The sequence below is a fragment of the Balaenoptera borealis genome (genome assembly GCF_965194805.1).
Source record: "Balaenoptera borealis genome assembly, chromosome: X".
NCBI lineage: Eukaryota > Metazoa > Chordata > Mammalia > Artiodactyla > Balaenopteridae > Balaenoptera > Balaenoptera borealis.
The window spans coordinates 42,877,697-42,896,841 of NC_138881.1; the positions used below are offsets into that span (position 1 = coordinate 42,877,697).

General features: G+C 47.6%; 1 protein-coding gene across 1 annotated transcript; it reads left to right on the forward strand.

Moving 5' to 3' along the window:
* The first annotated feature begins 169 nt into the window (after window positions 1-169).
* WDR13 (WD repeat domain 13) lies at window positions 170-6,727 on the forward strand. Its single transcript, XM_082376316.1, is given in 12 exon segments — window positions 170-194; window positions 197-283; window positions 286-363; window positions 703-782; window positions 1,492-1,698; window positions 2,580-2,689; window positions 2,802-2,932; window positions 3,542-3,849; window positions 4,573-4,753; window positions 4,854-4,995; window positions 5,911-6,029; window positions 6,454-6,727. Coding segments are annotated over 12 exon segments (1,638 nt in total). The 5' UTR covers window positions 170-184; the 3' UTR covers window positions 6,639-6,727.
* Window positions 6,728-19,145: the final 12,418 nt, after the last annotated feature.

The following is a 19,145-nucleotide window of genomic DNA, read 5'->3' on the forward strand; positions in this document are numbered from 1 at the left end:
TTTTTTTTTTGTTTTTGAAAGTCATATTTCTGATTTTCAGTGAGTGATTCGCATACTCGCCCCTGTCCCTGTGGTCCCTGGACATTGTTCTTGTGTACACAAAAAAATGCCATTAGGGACTGAGGCTGGAGAGAACTTAAAAGGGCGGAGCCTCCATCCTTGTGCCAGAAGCTACTGTCCCTTAATGCGCCTGCGTGGTTCTCCCACGCCCTGGGGAGGATTCCTATCGATTTGTTCTGCGCTCGGCAGTTCTTCCTGGCAGCAGGCGGCCATCTTGCTGGAGCTTGAGAGAGACAGGAGAGAAGGGTGATACTGGTTTCAGGGCCGCCCCGGGAGCCTCAAGAGCGGGAGGCAGCCCCGGAGGTGGTCCCTGATCCCGGGTCCTGCTCTTGGACCCGAGAAGGGAAGGCGGGGGCGGTGGGGGCAAGATGGGTGGAGAATGCCAACAAGGATTGCTAGGCGGCGGGAGGAGGGGCGTTGCTATGGTGACCGGGGAGGGGCGGGGCCAGGTCTGCTGTGAATCATCCGGGCGCTGCCCGGGAAGGGCAGGACTGGGGTGGTGACCATGCTAACAGCCGGGTGGGATTTCGTGACATCCTGGACTGGAGGGAGTCGGTGTCTATGGCAACGATCGCCTGGCGGAAGGGGCGGATCTAGATCTCTTCACTTGAGACGCTGACATTCCAGGCCCTTGTCCTGCAGGCTCCCGCGGGCGGACGCGCCGGAAGAGGAGGCCGGGGAATGGCCGCGGTGTGGCAGCAGGTCTTAGCAGTAGACGCGAGGTGAGGCATGGGGTCGAAGCTCGCGGGAGCGGAAGTTACTGTGGTGCATGCGTAATGGCGATAAGTGAGGCTGGGCGGAGAACTTGCCTTACGCGGCTGAGTGGGCTTGCTGGAGGTGAGCATGCGCAGTAGCAGGGTGTGGGGCTTGCCCATAGGGAATGACTGGCAAGCGAGGGTCGTTAAACAGCATGCTAGGATAATGCAGTCACATGTGGGCATGCGCAGAGTCTGTGGTATTGGAGCCTTTGTTGGGGGTGGGTGATAGAGCCCATGCTGGTGACATCCTGTTCCCCACTTTTGCCCCCAGACTTCTCTTACCATCACTTCCCCAGCCTGACCCAATCGCCATACTGACCCCCACCATTGCCCCGCAGTAACCCCTGTCACCATGTCAGATTGGCCCCTATTATTGTCTACACTGACTCAGTCACCCCATACCAATTCCAGCAGAACTGCAGACTGCCTCCATTGTGCCCACACTGCCCTCATTGCCATGCCCATTATTACTGTGGACACACCCTTATCACAACACCAGAGAGACCCCCATCACCACTGCTGATCACTTGCCATCCTGACCTATCACTGCCACACACTTCATTCTCCTTCCCTATCCCCTGAGCTGATTGATTCCCTCTGTCCTGTGCCTGCTGCCCGCCTTGCCTCCTGCCATCGCAGGTACAATGCGTACCGCACACCAACGTTTCCACAGTTTCGGACACAATATATCCGACGGCGCAGCCAGCTACTGCGGGAGAATGCCAAGGCTGGGCACCCTCCAGCATTGCGTCGGCAGTACCTGAGGCTGCGTGGGCAGCTGCTGGGCCAGCGCTACGGGCCCCTCTCTGAGCCAGGAAGTGCTCGTGCCTATAGCAACAGCATCGTCCGCAGCAGCCGCACTACCCTTGACCGCATGGAGGTGAGCTCCTCCCCACGCCACCTGCCTCCATATATATTCACTCAACAGACTTGTCGAGCACCTGCTATGTTCCAGGCACTGTTCCTGGCTCTTAGGATGAGCAGAGGGCAAAAAGAGATAATGTATGAGATAAATCAACAGACAATAAGATAAATAGGTTGATAAACAGGCAATAAACAAGATAAGTAGGTCAATAAACGTAGCAAACCAGGTAAACAAGTGAATAACTACCATGGCTTGTAGTGAGGAGTGCTAACATGGAAAAATAAAGCTGACTTTGGGAATGAAACAGGACAGGTGTTGGGGACAGAGAGAAGCTATTTTTAATGGGGATGCTCAGGGAAGGCGTCTCTGAGGAGGTGACAATTGAGCTGAGACTTGAATGAGGCAAGAGACAAAGCTGAGTGGTTTTCTGGGGGAAAAGTGTTCATTCTTTGTTCAAAGAGCATTTGTTAAGTATTTGCTGAGAGGGGCAAGGGTGAGACCAGGGGAACTAGTGCAGAGGCCACCGCAGTAGTCCAGGTGACAGTGGTGGCAGTGGAAGGGGTGAGAAGGGGTCTGGTTCCAGCATGCGGGATCTCAGTTGCCCGACCAGGGATCGAACCTGCACCCTCTGCAGTGGAAGTGCAGAGTCTTAACCACTGGGCCACCAGGGAAGTCCCATGGTTCTGGGTATATTTTGAAGACTCTAGATCTCATAGGTCCTTGAGGGCTGTTTGCAAGGTGTGCCTACCCTGACCCTCTGCAGTGGAAGCGCAGAGTCTTAACCACTGGATCACCAGGGAAGTCCCGTGGTTCTGGGTATATTTTGAAAACTCTAAATCCCATAGGTTCTTGAGGGCTGTTTGCAAGGTGTGCCTACCCTGACCCTCTGTTTGCAGGACTTCGAGGATGACCCTCGGGCCCTGGGGGCCCGTGGGCACCGCCGCTCCGTCAGCCGAGGCTCCTACCAGCTGCAGGCACAAATGAACCGTGCCGTCTATGAGGACAGGTATGCACCAGGGGCAGCTGAAGGTTTGTGAGGAGGAGAGGAGCCACGGGGCAATGGCAGGCCAAACGCTAGTACCTCCCTCCTCTCACCCCTCACTCCTGTTGGGACCTAGGCCCCCCGGCAGCGTGGTGCCCACGTCAGCGGCAGAAGCAAGTCGAGCCATGGCCGGGGACACATCGCTGAGCGAGAACTACGCCTTTGCGGGCATGTACCATGTTTTTGACCAGCACGTGGATGAGGCAGGTGAGCCAGTGGATGGTGGGTCCCGTCACCACGCATTTGCCCAAACAACTGGGTGACAACCACCCAGTGCATCCTTTTTTGGAATGCAGAGTCTCAGGCCCACCTCTGAGGGAGGAATTGCTATTCATCACACCTTTCGCAAAACCTAAAAGCCCTCTGCAAAGTGATCTGCAAAGTCTTGGTTACTTTGTCTACCATAAAGGGGCTCAGCAGCTTAAAAGAGCACTTTGCAGAAGGCTTCTGGGGTCATGAATCGCTTGAACGAGCTTAAAACCTTTGCTGCGGAGAAATCCCCTTGCAAAGGGCAGAGTGGGTTTTGCAAACTGCCAAGACCTTGGTAACTGTAAAGCGCTTACTGAGATGTAGAAGGCTTTTCGCATTGCAGAAGTCATTTGCAATCCATAAAGTACCTGCCAAGATTTAGGGAGCTTTGGGCAGAGGGCCTTTTGGGGTTCCAACTCTCTTTCTCAGCCAAGGAAAGGCCCGTTGCTGAGGCCACTGTGCCTGGTGCAGTGGGTCCCGGCCCTTGGCTTACACGTCAGAACCTTCTGTAAATGAAAGCATTCGGTGAGCGTGCTGGCTCTCACAAATGGCTCCTTGGCCTTGCAGTCCCCAGGGTGCGCTTCGCCAATGACGACCGGCACCGCCTGGCCTGCTGCTCGCTTGATGGCAGCATTTCGCTGTGCCAGCTGGTGCCCGCCCCGCCCACCGTGCTCCGAGTGCTGCGGGGCCACACCCGTGGGGTCTCCGACTTCGCCTGGTCCCTCTCCAACGACATCCTCGTGTCCACCTCGCTTGATGCCACCATGCGCATCTGGGCCTCTGAGGACGGCCGCTGCATCCGGGAGATCCCTGACCCCGACAGCGCCGAACTGCTCTGCTGCACCTTCCAGCCGGTCAACAACAACCTCACTGTGGTCAGGCTCCAGAGCACCCCCTTGCCGAGGGCGGGATGCCGGGCCAGGAGGGCTGTCGCAGGGAGTCGGGATAAGGGGGTCCCCTCTAGTCCATCACCTCCGTCCTCCTCTGGCCAGACTCAGAGGGAAACGGGGCAGAACTGGGGACGTGGTTCTTGGTCTGGGATGGCCTCACTGTGGTAGACTCCGGGGATGGGGGACGGTCTGGGGGTAGGGTCACGGTCCCATCAGGAGTAGTCCTACCGTTTTCCAAATGCAGGGGCTGCTGGTTGGGGAGCAGGATTACTAGTCGGAAACCTTGTTTCATCTCAGTGGCAGCGTCACGGTGGTCCGACCCGGATAGAGAGTCAGAGGGCAGGGGAAGGAAATGAAAAGTCTGGCCTGGTCCTGAGCGGGGAGTAGGGGGAGCTGGCCCAGTGAGCCCGTGCTCTGGGATCCTTTCAGCTGTAGCAGCAGCCGCCGCCCTAGTATAGTCAAGGCTCCAGGAAGGACCAGGCAGGCCCCTTTAGTTCTGGGAGCAGCTGTCTCTTCTGGTCAGATTGCAAGAGGGACTGGCTGGGGAGGATTACCGGCCTGAGTCACCTTCCAGTCTGCCGGCCCACCCTCACTGTGATGAGAGTCCAGTAGGGATCAGCCAGTCCCATCGACAGCAGCCCCGCTGTGGTCAGATTCAAGGAGGGACTGGCTGGGAGCAGGGTGATGGTGTGCGGGTCTCACCCACAGGTGGGGAATGCCAAGCACAACGTGCACGTCATGAACATCTCCACGGGCAAGAAAGTGAAGGGTGGCTCCAGCAAGCTGACAGGCCGTGTCCTCGCTCTGTCCTTTGATGCCCCTGGCCGGCTGCTCTGGGCGGGTGATGACCGTGGCAGTGTTTTCTCCTTCCTCTTCGACATGGCCACAGGTAGGCAGACCCTAGGCCTGCATCCGGCTGCTCACACTCTCACCCTTCTGGTGCATAGCCCCAGCCCTCACCGCTGCCTCCCCTCCCTCTGCTGCCACAGGGAAGCTGACCAAAGCCAAGCGTCTGGTGGTGCACGAGGGCAGCCCCGTGACCAGCATCTCCGCCCGCTCCTGGGTCAGCCGCGAGGCCCGGGACCCCTCGCTGCTCATCAATGCTTGCCTCAACAAGCTGCTGCTCTACAGGTGGGTCTCCTCTCTGGGCCGCCTGGAGGTGGGGGGCCTGCCGCCTCTGTCAGACTGGTACGAGAGCCCTGTCTCCCCAGCAGACTAAGCCATGGAGCTTAACTTCATTGAGGGGGGAGGTCCGGTCTCCTAATAATAGTAATAATATGATAATGGTGACATCAATAGGAGCAGTAATGCAATAGGAGCAGTAATAGTAATAGCAGTAGCTACCATGTGTGTAGCAGTTGCTGGGCCAGGCCCTGTTCAAAGTACCTTATACATATCCCCTCATTTAATCCTCACAGCAACCCTGTGAGGTGGGTGCTGTAATCATGTCCATTTTACAGATGAGCAAACTGAGCCATAAAATAGACTAGAGTCGCTGTAGAGCAGTGGCCTGCTTTCCCTTCCTTCCTTTCTTTTTTTGTTTTTGTTTTTTTTTTGAAGCTGGGAGTTTTACTATCCCCACTCACTTATGTCTGTCATCTAAATGCAGTTCTCAGCCTGGGCTGCACGCTGGAATGCTTTTCTCACCAAACTGCCTGTGGAAATGCCCCAGGCTCCCTGCAGTAGCTCGGGTTCATTCCTTTGAATGGCCATGTGGTATTCCACGGTGCAGGGGTGCTGTAGTTTGGTCAGTCATTCCCTCTCTTTGTGCCCGTCCTAAATCAGGATCTCTTAGGGACCCTTAGGAAAAGAAACCAGTGAATTAAACAACAGAGGCTCCCCATTTGTATCAACAGATACAGTTTCCAAACTGTCACTAACTCATACACCAGCCCGTGCTTTATAGGTTTATGCAGTCGTCTCAAAACTGGATTTCATGAACCTTGAAAAGACCTCAGGTGCAGGGGTGGGGACACAGACTGGCCCACCGTTCGTCCCCCTCTGGGGCTGAGGCTGCCCCCTGACCCACTCTCTTCCTCCTCTCAGGGTGGTGGACAACGAGGGGACCCTGCAGCTGAAGAGAAGCTTCCCCATTGAGCAGAGCTCGCACCCCGTGCGCAGCATTTTCTGCCCCCTCATGTCCTTCCGCCAGGGGGCCTGTGTGGGTGAGTCCCAGGGGGTCGGGGTGTCTGGATGGCCAGGGAGGGGCAGGGACCAGGGCTGGTGCTGATCTGGCTCAGCTATCACGACATCCTAATGCCCTGACTTCCTGGGCCTCGAGAACTCTCCCGCCCCAGCAACCTCACACTTTGAACACAGACCCCCAAACAGCCCAGAAACCTCACAGCCTAAGACACAGACCCCTCCCCGCCGCCAACAAAGAGCTCAGAGAACTCACACTCTGGACGCAGAGCCAAAACAGCTAGGTGACCTTGCATCTAGGGATGGTCCACCCCAGAGCCCCCAGCCCCGCGACCTCACACCTTGGACATAAATCCCTCAACACCTCAGACGCCTCAGAGACTTCACACGCAGGGCACCCCGCTGCCTCCTGCAGCACCTCCTGATGGTCTTCTCTCATCTGGGCAGTGACGGGTAGCGAGGACATGTGCGTGCATTTCTTTGACGTGGAGCGGGCAGCCAAGGCCGCCGTCAACAAGCTGCAGGGCCACAGCGCGCCCGTGCTGGATGTCAGCTTCAACTGCGATGAGAGCCTGCTGGCTTCCAGCGACGCTAGCGGCATGGTCATCGTCTGGAGGCGGGAGCAGAAGTAGGAGACTTCCAGCCTTGCCCCTGTCCACTTTCCCACCCGCCTCTGGCCCCAGCCTTGTGTTTGTAAATAAAGTTCCTGTGGTTGTGCCGATGGCTGGTTCCCAGGTCTTCTGGGGGTGGGATGGGGGAGAGGGCAGCTCTAGGACCCAAGATGGGATGGGGTTCACCTCCTCATTCATGCCTTCATGCATTGATTCATTGATGGATTCATTCAGCAACCGTTTATGAACGTCTGCCATGTCAGAGGCACCACTTCAAGTGTTTTATACAGTCATGCTTTGGACAGACATTGTGGAGCACCTACTGTGCGCCGGGACCTGTTCTAGGCACTGAGGGTACAAGCTGTGACTTAAACGGACAGGAATGGCTGCCCTCCTGGGGCTTACATTCTAGTGGAGGCAGGCAGATAATAGACAAAAATATCTAATAGGTCAGCTAAAGCTGAGTGTTGTGAGGAGAAAGGGCAGGGGATAGAGTGCAGGAGTGAGGGGAGGGTTAGGCTCTTTTTGGTGTCATGATCAGGGAAGATGTTTCTGACAGTGTGAAATTTATTTTTCTTTAATTTTTATTTTATATTGGAGTATTACATTAGGTCCTTGTTGATTGTCTTTTTTATGTATAGAAGTGTGTATATGTTAATCCCAAACTCCTAATTTATCCCTCCCTCCCCTCCTTCCCCTTTGGTAACCATATGCTTGTTTTCTAAGTCTGTGAGTCTGTTTCTGTTTTGTAAATAAGTTCATTTGTATCATTGTTTTAGATTCCTCATATAAGTGATATCATATGATATTTGTCTGTCTGACTTACTTCACTTAGTATGGTAATCTCTAGGTCCATCCATGTTGCTGCAAATGGCATTATTTCATTCTTTTTTTATGGCTGAGTAATATTCCATTGTATATATGTACCACATCCTCTTTATCCATTCATCTGTCAGTGGACATTTAAGTTGCTTCCGTGTCTTGGCTATTGTAAATAGTGCTGCAGTGAACATTGGGGGTGCATGTATCTTTTCAAATTATGGTTTTTTCTCTGGATATATGCCCAGGAATGGGATTGCTGGATCATATGGGGTTTTTTTTTGTTTTTTGGGGTTTTTTTAACATCTTTATCAGAGTATAATTGCTTTACAATGGTGTGTTAGTTTCTGCTTTATAACAAAGTGAATCAGCTATACATATACATATATCCCCATATCCCCTCCCTCTTGAACCTCCCTCCCACCCTCCCTATCCCACCCCTCTAGGTCATCATAAAGCATCAAGCTGATCTCCCTGTGCTATGTGGCTGCTTCCCACTAGCTATCTCTTTTACATTTGGTAGTGTGTATATGTCAGTGCTACTCTCTCACTTCATCCCAGCTTACCCTTCCCCCTCCCCGTGTCCTCAAGTCCATTCTCTAGTTCTGCATCTTTATTCCTGTCCTGCCCCTAGGTTCATCAGAACAACTTTTTTTTTTAGATTCCATATGTATGTGTTAGCATACGGTATTTATTTTTCTTTTTCTGACTTACTTCACTCTGTACGACAGACTCTAGGTCCATCCACTTCACTACAGATAATTCAGTTTCGTTTCTTTTTATGGCTGAATAATATTCCATTGTATATATGTGCCACATCTTTATCTATTCATCTGTCGATGGACACTTAGGTTGCTTCCATGTCCTGGCGATTCTAAATAGTGCTGCAATGAACACTGTGGTACATGACTCTTTTTGAATTATGGTTTTCTCAGGGTATATGCCCAGTAGTGGGATTGCTGAGTCGTATGGTAGTTCTATTTTTAGTTTTTTAAGGAACCTCCATACTGTTCTCCATAGTGGCTGTATCAATTTACATTCCCACCAACAGTGCAAGAGGGTTCCCTTTTCTCCACACCCTCTCCAGCATTTATCGTTTGTAGATTTTTTGATGATGGCCATTCTGACTGGTGTGAGGTAATACCTCATTGTAGTTTTGATTTGCATTTCTCTAATAATTAGCAATGATCAGCATCTTTTCATGTGCTTTTTTGCCATCTGTATGTCTTCCTTGGAGAAATGTCTATTTAGATCTTCTGCCCATTTTTTGATTGGGTTGTTTGTTCATTCGTTCGTTTGTTTTGGCCGCACCACATGGTGTGCGGGATCTCAGTTCCCTGACCAGGGATTGAACCCATGCCCCCTGCAGTGGAAGCATGGAGTCTTAACTGCTGGACCACCAGGGAAGCTCCAAGGGTTGTTTGTTTTTTGATATTGAGCTGTGTGAGCTGTTTGTATATTTTGCAGATGAATCCTTTGTCCGTCGCATCGTTTGCAAATATTTTCTCCCATTCTGTGGGTTGTCTTTTTGTTTTGTTTATGGTTTCCTTTGCTGTGCCAAAGCTTTTAAGTTTAATTAGGTCCCATTTGTTTATTTTTGTTTTTATTTTCATTACTCTAGGAGGTGAAACCAAAAAGATATTGCTGCGATTTATGTCAAAGAGTGTTCTGCACATGTTTTCCTCTAAGAGTTTTATAGTATCCGGTCTCACATTTAGGTCCTTAATCCGTTTTGAGTTTATTTTTGTGTATGGTGTTAAAGAATGTTCTAATTTCATTCTTTTACAGGTAGCTGTCCAGTTTTCCCAGCACCACTTATTGAAGAGACTCTCTTTTCTCCATTGTATATTCTTGCCTCCTTTGTTGTAGATTAATTGATCATAGGTGCGTGGGTTTATTTCTGGGCTTTCTGTCTTGCTCCATTGATCTGTATTTCTGTTTTTGTGCCAGTACCATACTGTTTTGATTACTGTAGCTTTGTAGTGTAGACTGAAGTCAGGGAGCCTAATTCCTCCAGCTCCGTTTTTCTTTCTCAAGATTTCTTTGGCTATTTGCGGTCTCTGACAGTGTGAAATTTAAACGAAGACCTGAATGAAGTGAGAGAGCCATAGTGTGTGAGGGAGAAGAATATCATAGGTAGAGAAAAGGCAGTTCAGAGGCACCAAGGCTGGAGTGTGCCAGGAGGACCATTGTAGAGGCCAGTGTGGCTAGATTAAGGTTTGGTAAGAGATGAGGTTGGACAGGCCCAATCCTGGAGGGCTTTGGGGGCCACAGTGAGGACTTGAGCGTTTTTGCTGAGTGAGGCGTGAGTCACCAGAACATTTTGAGCAGAGTAGGGACATGATCTCACTTGGCTGTGAGAGGATCCTTGTGGGCACTGTGAAGAGAACAGACTGGGATGGGGGAGCTTGAGCAGGGGGATCAGTCAGGAGACCCTGCAGTAGTTGAGGTTAGCAGTGATGGGGACTTGCACCAGGGTGGTGGCAGCGGAGGGGCTGAGGTAGGGAATGTTGGCTTCTACCACAGGGGTTTCATCCTATTAGTCTGCAGGACTCCGCTGGCTCCTCAGGGAGGCTGAGGCTCCCAGGCTCCCCCAACCCCCGGGCCAGCCGCACCCTGGGCCCCACACCTGTCGGTGCGTTGGTTGTTTTCCGCAAGCAGGGAGCAGAGGTGTTGAGAGCGCCAAGGCGGTGCAGAGCAACTATGGACCCTGAGGCTGAGGTAGTGGCTCCTGTTGTGGGAGGAAAGGGATGGGGGATCTCTCTCCACCCCAGAGAAACTCCAGACCACCCCTAGCTCCTCCCATGCCCACCCAGGGCCCAAATTCAAGGCCTGGAACAGCTCAGGGAACACAGAGTAATGTTCAGTATTTGAGAGGAGCCCTGAGTGAGGACAGAAAGCTTGGGGTGTAGACAGGGAGATAGATAACCCAAATCCCTTGTCAATGACCTGAGTCACCAGGAAATGTCAAAGTTCCAGGGTATCAAAGAGCCTCTTGCTCCAACTGCTCCCTTCCCTCCAGCTCCATAGGCTGCCGCATCCAGATGTATCAATGGGAAGTGTAGCTACCGTCTTGAGACCTCAGGGTCAGTCCACAGAGTCACAGAGACCCTGACCTGACCCAACATTGTTGAGCTGCTGAACTAACACCAGCAGTCTTGTTGAGGGAGGAAAATAACCTCTTGTTCATTCAAGCCACTGTTATTGGACAGTGCGGTTACTTGTAGCCAGAAGCACTTCTATCTGGTACTTCCATCTGACAGACCTTAAGGTAAATGGTGATGAGATGGTGGTGATAGTCCAGAGAGCTGGACTGTTCACAGACTCAGTGATTTGCTAGGAGGATTCTCAGTCTCCTCATATGGTTGTATACATGGCTATGATTTTTACACCAAAAAGATACAGAGCACAGTCAGCAAAGGGAAATGGCGCATGGGGTGAGGTCCAGGGGAAACAGGCACAAGCCTCCAAGGGTCATCTTCCAGTGAAGCCTCACAGGACACCCTTAATTCCCTCAGTTGTGACAACACATGTGAAACACTGTGAACCAGGGAAGCTTGTTAGAGACTCTGCCCATGGTTTCTATTGGGGGTTGGTCATGTAAGCACCCTCTGCCTGGCACATACCCAACTCCCAGACTCCCTGAAGGAAAGCAGGTGTTTAGCATAAACCACGGTGCTTGGACGAACAGTTCAGGCACAGTGGGTCACTCTTATCAATTAGAGAGTGGTGGGAATCTTCCTGGAATCTAAATTTCCAGATGCCAGCCAAGGGCCCCCCTTGAAGCAGGCCTTTCCAAAGACAGCAATTCAGGCCTGCCGTTAACTCTTTTCTGCACAGTATGGAGCACCAAAAAGATGCTTGGTTTCCACTAAGGTTAGCAGATCACAAGATAATTTGGGGGAGCCTCATTTTTCTCTAATACTTTCTTCTTTTCTTCACATTTTTCATGTCTTCATTGCATCTGGATTCAAGATGGCTGATCACAGATGTTGTTATACATGATTTGGGGGACTTCCTCCTTGTGAAATTTTGAGGTAACAGAGTTGACCTTCTGCTTTAAATTCATCATCATGATTTTCTTGACTTACAACCTAAGGGGAAATAAATAAAGAGCAAATAATAAAAAAATAAACTTACTGGTCAGACTTGGACCTCTGTTAACTTGTCCGTCATCACTGTGCCTCTGATTTAACATCAGATCTGGAACTCTTAACCACTCCACCATCAATACCCCTTTGGTCTTATCTAGAACTGAAATTCTGCTGACTATTCTTTGGTCCAACCTTGAATGCGGGCCTCTAGTTAATATCCCACTATCACTGGCTTTCTGCTCTGACTGGGCCTTTTAAAATTTATTTATTTATTTAATTTTATTTTATTTATTTTTGGCTGTGTTGGGTCTTCGTTGCTGCATGTGGGCTCTCTCTACTTGCGGTGAGTGGGGGCTACTCTTGTTGCGGAGCACGGGCTCTAAGCACGCCTGCTTCAGTAATTGTGGCTTGCGGGCTCTAGAGCGCAGGCTCAGTAGTTGTGACACATGGGCTCAGTTGCTCCACGGCATGTGGGATCTTCCCGGACCAGGGCTCGAACCCGTGTCCCCTGCATTGGCAGGCGGATTCTTAACCACTGCACCACCAGGGAAGTCCCAGCTGGGCCTTTTTGAACTCTAGAATCATCAAGACATTTCTGGCCTGACCTCAAATTCGGGCTCTGTTAGCTTTTACTCCTTCAAGACCCCCTTTGATCTGAAGTTTCACATGGGTATCTCTTAACTAATCCAACATGATAGGCTTCTCATTCAACCAAAACCCAGAGCTTTTTCAGTTATTCCACTGCTGATGCCCTTCTGCCCTGACCTCTATAAACTGTTCCACCATCATCAGCCCTCTGGTCTGACTGGGAGTGGAGACTTCTGTTAACTATTCTAAGATCAAGGCCCTCCGATCTGATTTTTATTTTAACAGCTTTATTGGAGTATAATTGCTTTACAGTGGTGTGTTAGTTTCTGCTTTATAACAAAGTGAATCAGCTCTACATATACATATATCCCCATATCTCCTCCCTCTTGCATCTCCCTCCCACCCTCCCTATCCCACCCCTCTAGGTGGTCACAAAGCACTGAGCTGATCTCCCTGTGCTATGCGGCTGCTTCCCACTAGCTAGCTATTTTACATTTGGTAGTATACATAAGTCCATGCCACTCTCTCACTTTGTCCCAGCTTACCCTTCCCCCTCCCCGTGTCCTCAAGTCCATTCTCTACGTCTGCGTCTTTATTCCTGTCCTGCCCCTAGGTTCTTCAGAACCTTTTTTTTTTTTTTAAGATTCCATATATATGTGTTAGCATATGGTATTTCTTTTTCTCTTTCTGACTTACTTCACTCTGTATGACAGACTCTAAGTCCATCCACCTCACTGCAAATAACTCAGTTTTGTTTCTTTTTATGGCTGAGTAATATTCCATTGTATATATGTGCCGCATCTTCTTTATCCATTCATCTGTCAGTGGACACTTAGGTTGCTTCCATGTCCTGGCTCTTGTAAATAGAGCTGCAGTGAACATTGTGGTACATGACTCTTTTTGAATTATGGTTTTCTCAGGGTATATGCCCAGTAGTGGGATTGCTGGGTCGTATGGTAGTTCTGTTTTTAGATTTTAAGGAACCTCCATACTGTTCTCCATAGTGACTGTATCAATTTACATTCCCACCAACAGTGCAAGAGGGTTCCCTTTTCTCCACACCCACACCCTCTCCAGCATTTGTTGTATGTAGATTTTTTTTTAAATCTTAAATTTTATTAAAAAAGTAGAGAACAGTAGTATGTTTATTTAATAATTATTTTGGACTTATTCTTATCTTTTTTTTTTAACATCTTCATTGGAGTATAATTGCTTTACAATTGTGTGTTAGTTTCTGCTTTATAACAAAGTGAATCAGTTATACATATACATATGTTCCCATATCTCTTCCCTCTTGCGTCTCCCTCCCTCCCACCCTCCCTATCCCACCCCTCTAGGTGGTCACAAACCACCGAGCTGATCTCCCTGTGCTATGCGGCTGCTTCCCACTAGCTATCTATTTTATGTTTGGTAGTGTATATATGTCCATGCCACTCTCTCACTTCGTCACAGCTTACCCTTCCCCCTCCCCATATCCTCAAGTCCATTCTCTAGTAGGTCTGTGTCTTTATTCCTGTCTTACCCCTAGGTTCTTCATAACCTTTTTTTTTTCTTAGATTCCATATATATGTGTTAGCATACTGTATTTGTTTTTCTCTTTCTGACTTACTTCACTCTGTATGACAGACTCTAGGTCCATCCACCTCACTACAAATAACTCAATTTTGTTTCTTTTTATGGCTGAGTAATATTCCATTGTATATATGTGCCACATCTTCTTTATCCATTCATCTGTCAGTGGACACTTAGGTTGCTTCCATGTCCTGGCTCTTGTAAATAGAGCTGCAGTGAACATTGTGGTACATGACTCTTGTTGAATTATGGTTTTCTCAGGTTATATGCCTAGTAGTGGGATTGCTGGGTCGTATGGTAGTTCTATTTGTAGTTTATTAAGGAACCTCCATACTGTTCTCCATAGTGGCTGTATCAATTTACATTCCCACCAACAGTGCAAGAGGGTCCCCTTTTCTCCACACCCTCTCCAGCATTTACTGTTTGTAAAGTTTTTGATGATGGCCATTCTGACCGGTGTGAGATGATACCTCATTATAGTTTTGATTTGCATTTCTCTAATGGTTAGTGATGTTGAGCATTCTTTCATGTGTTTGTTGGCAATCTGTACATCTTCTTTGGAGAAATGTCTATTTAGGTCTTCTGCCCATTTTTGGATTGGGTTTTTTTTTCCCCCCTCTGGGTTGTTTGTTTTTTTGATATTGAGCTACGTGAGCTGCTTGTAAATTTTGGAGATTAATCCTTTGTCAGTTGCTTCATTTGCAAATATTTTCTCCCATTCTGAGGGTTGTCTTTTCATCTTGTTTATGGTTTCCTTTGCTGTGCAAAAGCTTTTAAGTTTCATTAGGTAGGTCCCATTTGTTTATTTTTGTTTTTATTTCCATTTCTCTAGGGGGTGGATCAAAAAGTATCTTGCTGTGATTTATGTCATACAGTGTTCTGCCTTTGTTTTCCTCTAAGAGTTTTATAGTGTCTGGCCTTACATTTAGGTCTTTAATCCATTTTGAGTTTATTTTTGTGTATGGTGCTAGGGAGTGTTCTAATTTCATTCTTTTACATGTAGCTGTCCAGTTTTCCCAGCACCACTTATTGAAGAGGCTTTCTTTTCTGCATTGTATATTCTTGCCTCCTTTATCAAAGATAAGGTGACCATATGTGCGTGGGTTTATCTCTGGGCTTTCTATCCTGTTCCATTGATCTGTATTTCTGTTTTTGTGCCAGTACCATAGTGTCTTGATTACTGTAGCTTTGTAGTATAGTCTGAAGTCAGGGAGCCTCCGATCTGATTTTGAACTATTCCAAGATGCCAGTCTCTCTGGTTTGACCTCCTCTATTAATAATTCCACCATCAGTGCCCTTCTGGTCTGCCATAAAAACAAGGTCTCTGTTAAGTATCCTCCCGTCACTGCTCCTTTGGCATGACCTTGAACCCAGGCCTTCAGTTCATATTCTAATTGAAAGGCCCCTCTAGTCTCAAATCAAACCCAGACCTCTTATTAATTCTTCATCCAAGACTCCTACACTGTTGTACCTAGGCTTCTTTTTAACTATTCAACCTTCAATCCTTTCTGATCTGACTTTGAACCCAGGCCATTTTAACTCTTAAGCCACAGTGCTCCATTGGTCTGACCTCAGACCTAGTCCACTATTAACTGCTGCAACATCAATGTCCTGCTGGTCTATTCTCAAACCAGGGTCTCTTTTATTGTCATTCCACCTTCAATGTCATCCTGCTTCCTTATCAAAGCTCTTCCACTATCCTTGCTCTCCCATCTGTCTGATGTTTACTCTTCCAAATTCAATGATCTACTGGTCTAATTATCCAACACAGCCATTTAAATCCCTCCACTCCAGGCCTATCCTCAAACCTCTGTTAAATATACCACCATTAACTCCCCCGTGATTTGGCCTCAAACCTGATCCTCTGATAACTGTTCTGTTACCAGTAGCCTGTGAGTCTGTCATTGAACTTGTACAGTTATTTCTTCCAACATCAGTGCTCCTGGAATCTGAACTCAAACCCCGGGCTCTGTTAACTATTCTAGAATCTGTTCCTCTCTTGACCTAGCTCAAACCCAGATATTTATTCAATTGTCTCCATCTCTGTTTCTCTGGTTTGACCCTAAACCAGGGCCTCTGTTAACTCTTAATGCCCCTCTAGTCTGAGTTCAATCATTTGCTAAGTATTCTAACATCAACATCTCTCTGTCTAGATAATCAAACAGAACGATTGTTAACTAATTAAAAAAATCCCGGCCCCTCTTACATAACCCCAAATTTGGGTCTCTTTATTCCACCATCAGTGATTTTCTCGTCTGTTATTGAACCCTGTGTGTAAACTCTTCTACCATCAATGCTCCCCTTATCTGACTTTGAACCACAGTCCCTGTTAATTCTTCCACTGTCAGTTCCCCTCTGGCAGTGTTGCCTTCCACTGGGGCCTCTGATAAGGCTAGCACTGTTATTGCCCCTCTGGCCTGACCTTAAACAAGGTTAGTAATTTCACCATCAGTACTCTTTTAGAGCACGGACCCTAGCATGTAACTAGTCCATTATCCATGCCCTATCTTCTGACCTTGAACTTGGACCATTGTTAAGTCTTTCACCATCTGCGCCCCTTTGGTTAAGACTTCAAACCTGGGCTTATGGAAAATACTCTGGCATTAATGGCCTTCTTGTCTGAATTCAAATGTAGGGGATGAAAACTACTTAACTTATAAGAACTTCAAAGTGGTCACTACTGGTGAAATACAGATTACAGTCAGATATAATGGGGTGGGAGATTGCAATGTGGACCAAACTGTTCACAGAGATAAATGTAGATTCTAGTGGAGTCACAGGCTGGAACACAGACACTCCCATGATCCATACCTGACTCTGTGTGAGCCAAGGAGTCTCCACGACCTAGTCTGCATGACCACATGTGTCCAAACTCCAGTCTGTATGACCCCCAAAGTGTCTACACCCCAATCTGTGTGACTGCAGGAGGTCCCTACCCTAGTACATATGTATGCAAGAGTGTCCACATTCTAGTCTTTTTGACATGAGGCATGTCAACACCCTAGTCTGTATGACTCCAGAAGTGTTCATACCACAGTCTGTGTTACACCAGGAGTGTCTATACCCAGTCTGTTTGACCTGTTTTCAAAGTGCTCTGCACATGACTCATGGGACTCCACATCCCTGTCTGTTACCCTAAGTGTTCAGACACTTGTCTTATGACCATAGGAGTGTTCACACTCCATTCACAAGGGAGAGAAGAAATGAATAGATATTCTTTCATTTCTGCTGCGGATAATTAGATAAATGTAGATTCAACTAAGTTTTTTTTAAAAAAAACTTAATGATAATCAAGTTGAATTAAAGACAGGAAAGAGAACTTTCAAATCACTTGAAAAAGAATGAAAAATGATTCCATAACAAAAGGTAGACCACTAAGGAAATACCAAGAAGGCATTAAAAATACCGAAAACGGGCTTCCCTGGTGGCACAGTGGTTGAGAATCTGCCTGCTAATGCAGGGGACACGGGTTTGAGCCCTGGTCTGGGAAGATCCCACATGCCGCGGAGCAACTAGGCCCGTGAGCCACAACTACTGAGCCTGCGAGTCTGGAGCCTGTGCTCCGCAACGGGAGAGGCCGCGACAGTGAGAGGCCCGCGCACCGCGATGAGGAGTGGCCCCCGCTTGCCACAAGTAGAGGAAGCCCTCGCACAGAAACGAAGACCCAACACAGCCAAAATAAATAAATAAATAAATAATAATTAAAGGTGCTAATAATTAAAAAAAAAGACTTTAGCTCATATCAATTTCATTCAAAAATCTCCCACTAAATTTAAAAAAAAAATACCGAAAACATAAAACAACACAGAATTTCACTTTCTGACAATAAACATTAATGGATTAAAGTCCATACATTAAGTGACAAGGGCATGCAGGTTGAGTAAAAATTCAAAAATCAACCAAATAATGTCTAAATCAAAATGATTCAGGAAGATTGCTTTAAACAATGAGTAAAACTGTATGAGAAAAGTAAAGACAGAGAAAACAGTAGTTGCAATATAAATTCAAGATAAAATTAAGGAAAAAAGCATTAAGCAGTTAAAAAGGACCCTTTTTATTGATCCAGGGCATGATCAACATTGAAAATATAACAGTCATGAATTTCTATAGTCCATATAACAGAGACCAGACCTTTAGCTAAAGAAATAGAAGACAGCCAATTGAATCCTTGCCAACTTATCCATATGGTTGGATCAAGTTGAGCAGTCTTCACACCAGACATTAAAAATATGAAATAGGCTTATAAATTAGGTTTAGTGGAAAATGCAGCAAAATAGAGGAAGTGGTCTACTTGTTTTCCTATCCTGGACTCAAAAGAGGGATACTCTCATGGCCTTGGGTGTTCTCTCTTGCAGTGAATATGAGTGGCCACAGGTACAATGTTTAACGTACCTATTAGATCTTGACAACCCTAGGTCCGTGTTTTTTAAAAAAATTGTTTTTTAGGGAATTCCCTGGCGGTCCAGTGGTTAGGACTCCACGCTTCCACTGCAGGGGGCACGGGTTCATCCCTGGTCAGGGAACTAAGATCCCGCATGCCGTGCAGCACAGCTGAAAAATTTTTTTAAAAATTTAAATTGAGGTATACTTGACGTACTATATTATATTAGTTTCAGGTGTAAATATAATAAAATATAATGATTTGATATTTGTATAAATTGTGAAATGATCACCACAATAGGTCTTGTTAACATTCATCACCATATATAGTTACAGTTTTTTTTTCTTGTGATGAGAACTTTTAAGATTTGCTTTCAGGGGACTTCCCTGGTGGTCCAGTGGCTAAGACTCTGCACTCCCAATGCAGGGGGCCTGGGTTTGATCCCTGGTCAGGGAACTAGATCCAACATGCTGCAACTAAGACCTGGCACAGCCAAATAAATAAATAAATATTTTTAAAGAAAGATTTACTTTCAAATATGCAATACAGAATTATTAACAGTATTACTATAATATTACAGTATTATTATAGTTGTCACGCTGTACATTAAATCCCCATGACTTATTTATTTTATAACTGGAAGTTTGTACCTTTTGACTCCCTTCACCCATTTCACACTCCCCCCACCATACCTCTGGCAACCACCAATCTGCTCTCTGCATCTATGAGCGTCCACCTCCCACAAGGTCCATTTTCAGGTGCTTATTCAAAAGAAGAAGTCACTGATGGTCAAATTCTACCTCACAGCCTCGTCTGACTAAAAAAGATGTGCACTGCTCTATTACTGAACCACAAGAAACCCTCAAGTTATAAAAACAAAAAACAGGGACTTCCCTGGTGGCGCAGTGGTCTGCTCAGCAGAGCGCCCCCTGTTGGGAGGAAATGCTGGGCTTCGCGTCTCAGCCTCGCTGGGTCACCAGATGTGGGCTGGCCCGGGCAGGGCTTGACCTCAGGGAGGTGGCTCTCAGCAGCGGAGGCCCACCCTGCCAAGCTGACAGCTGCAGCCAGTGCTTC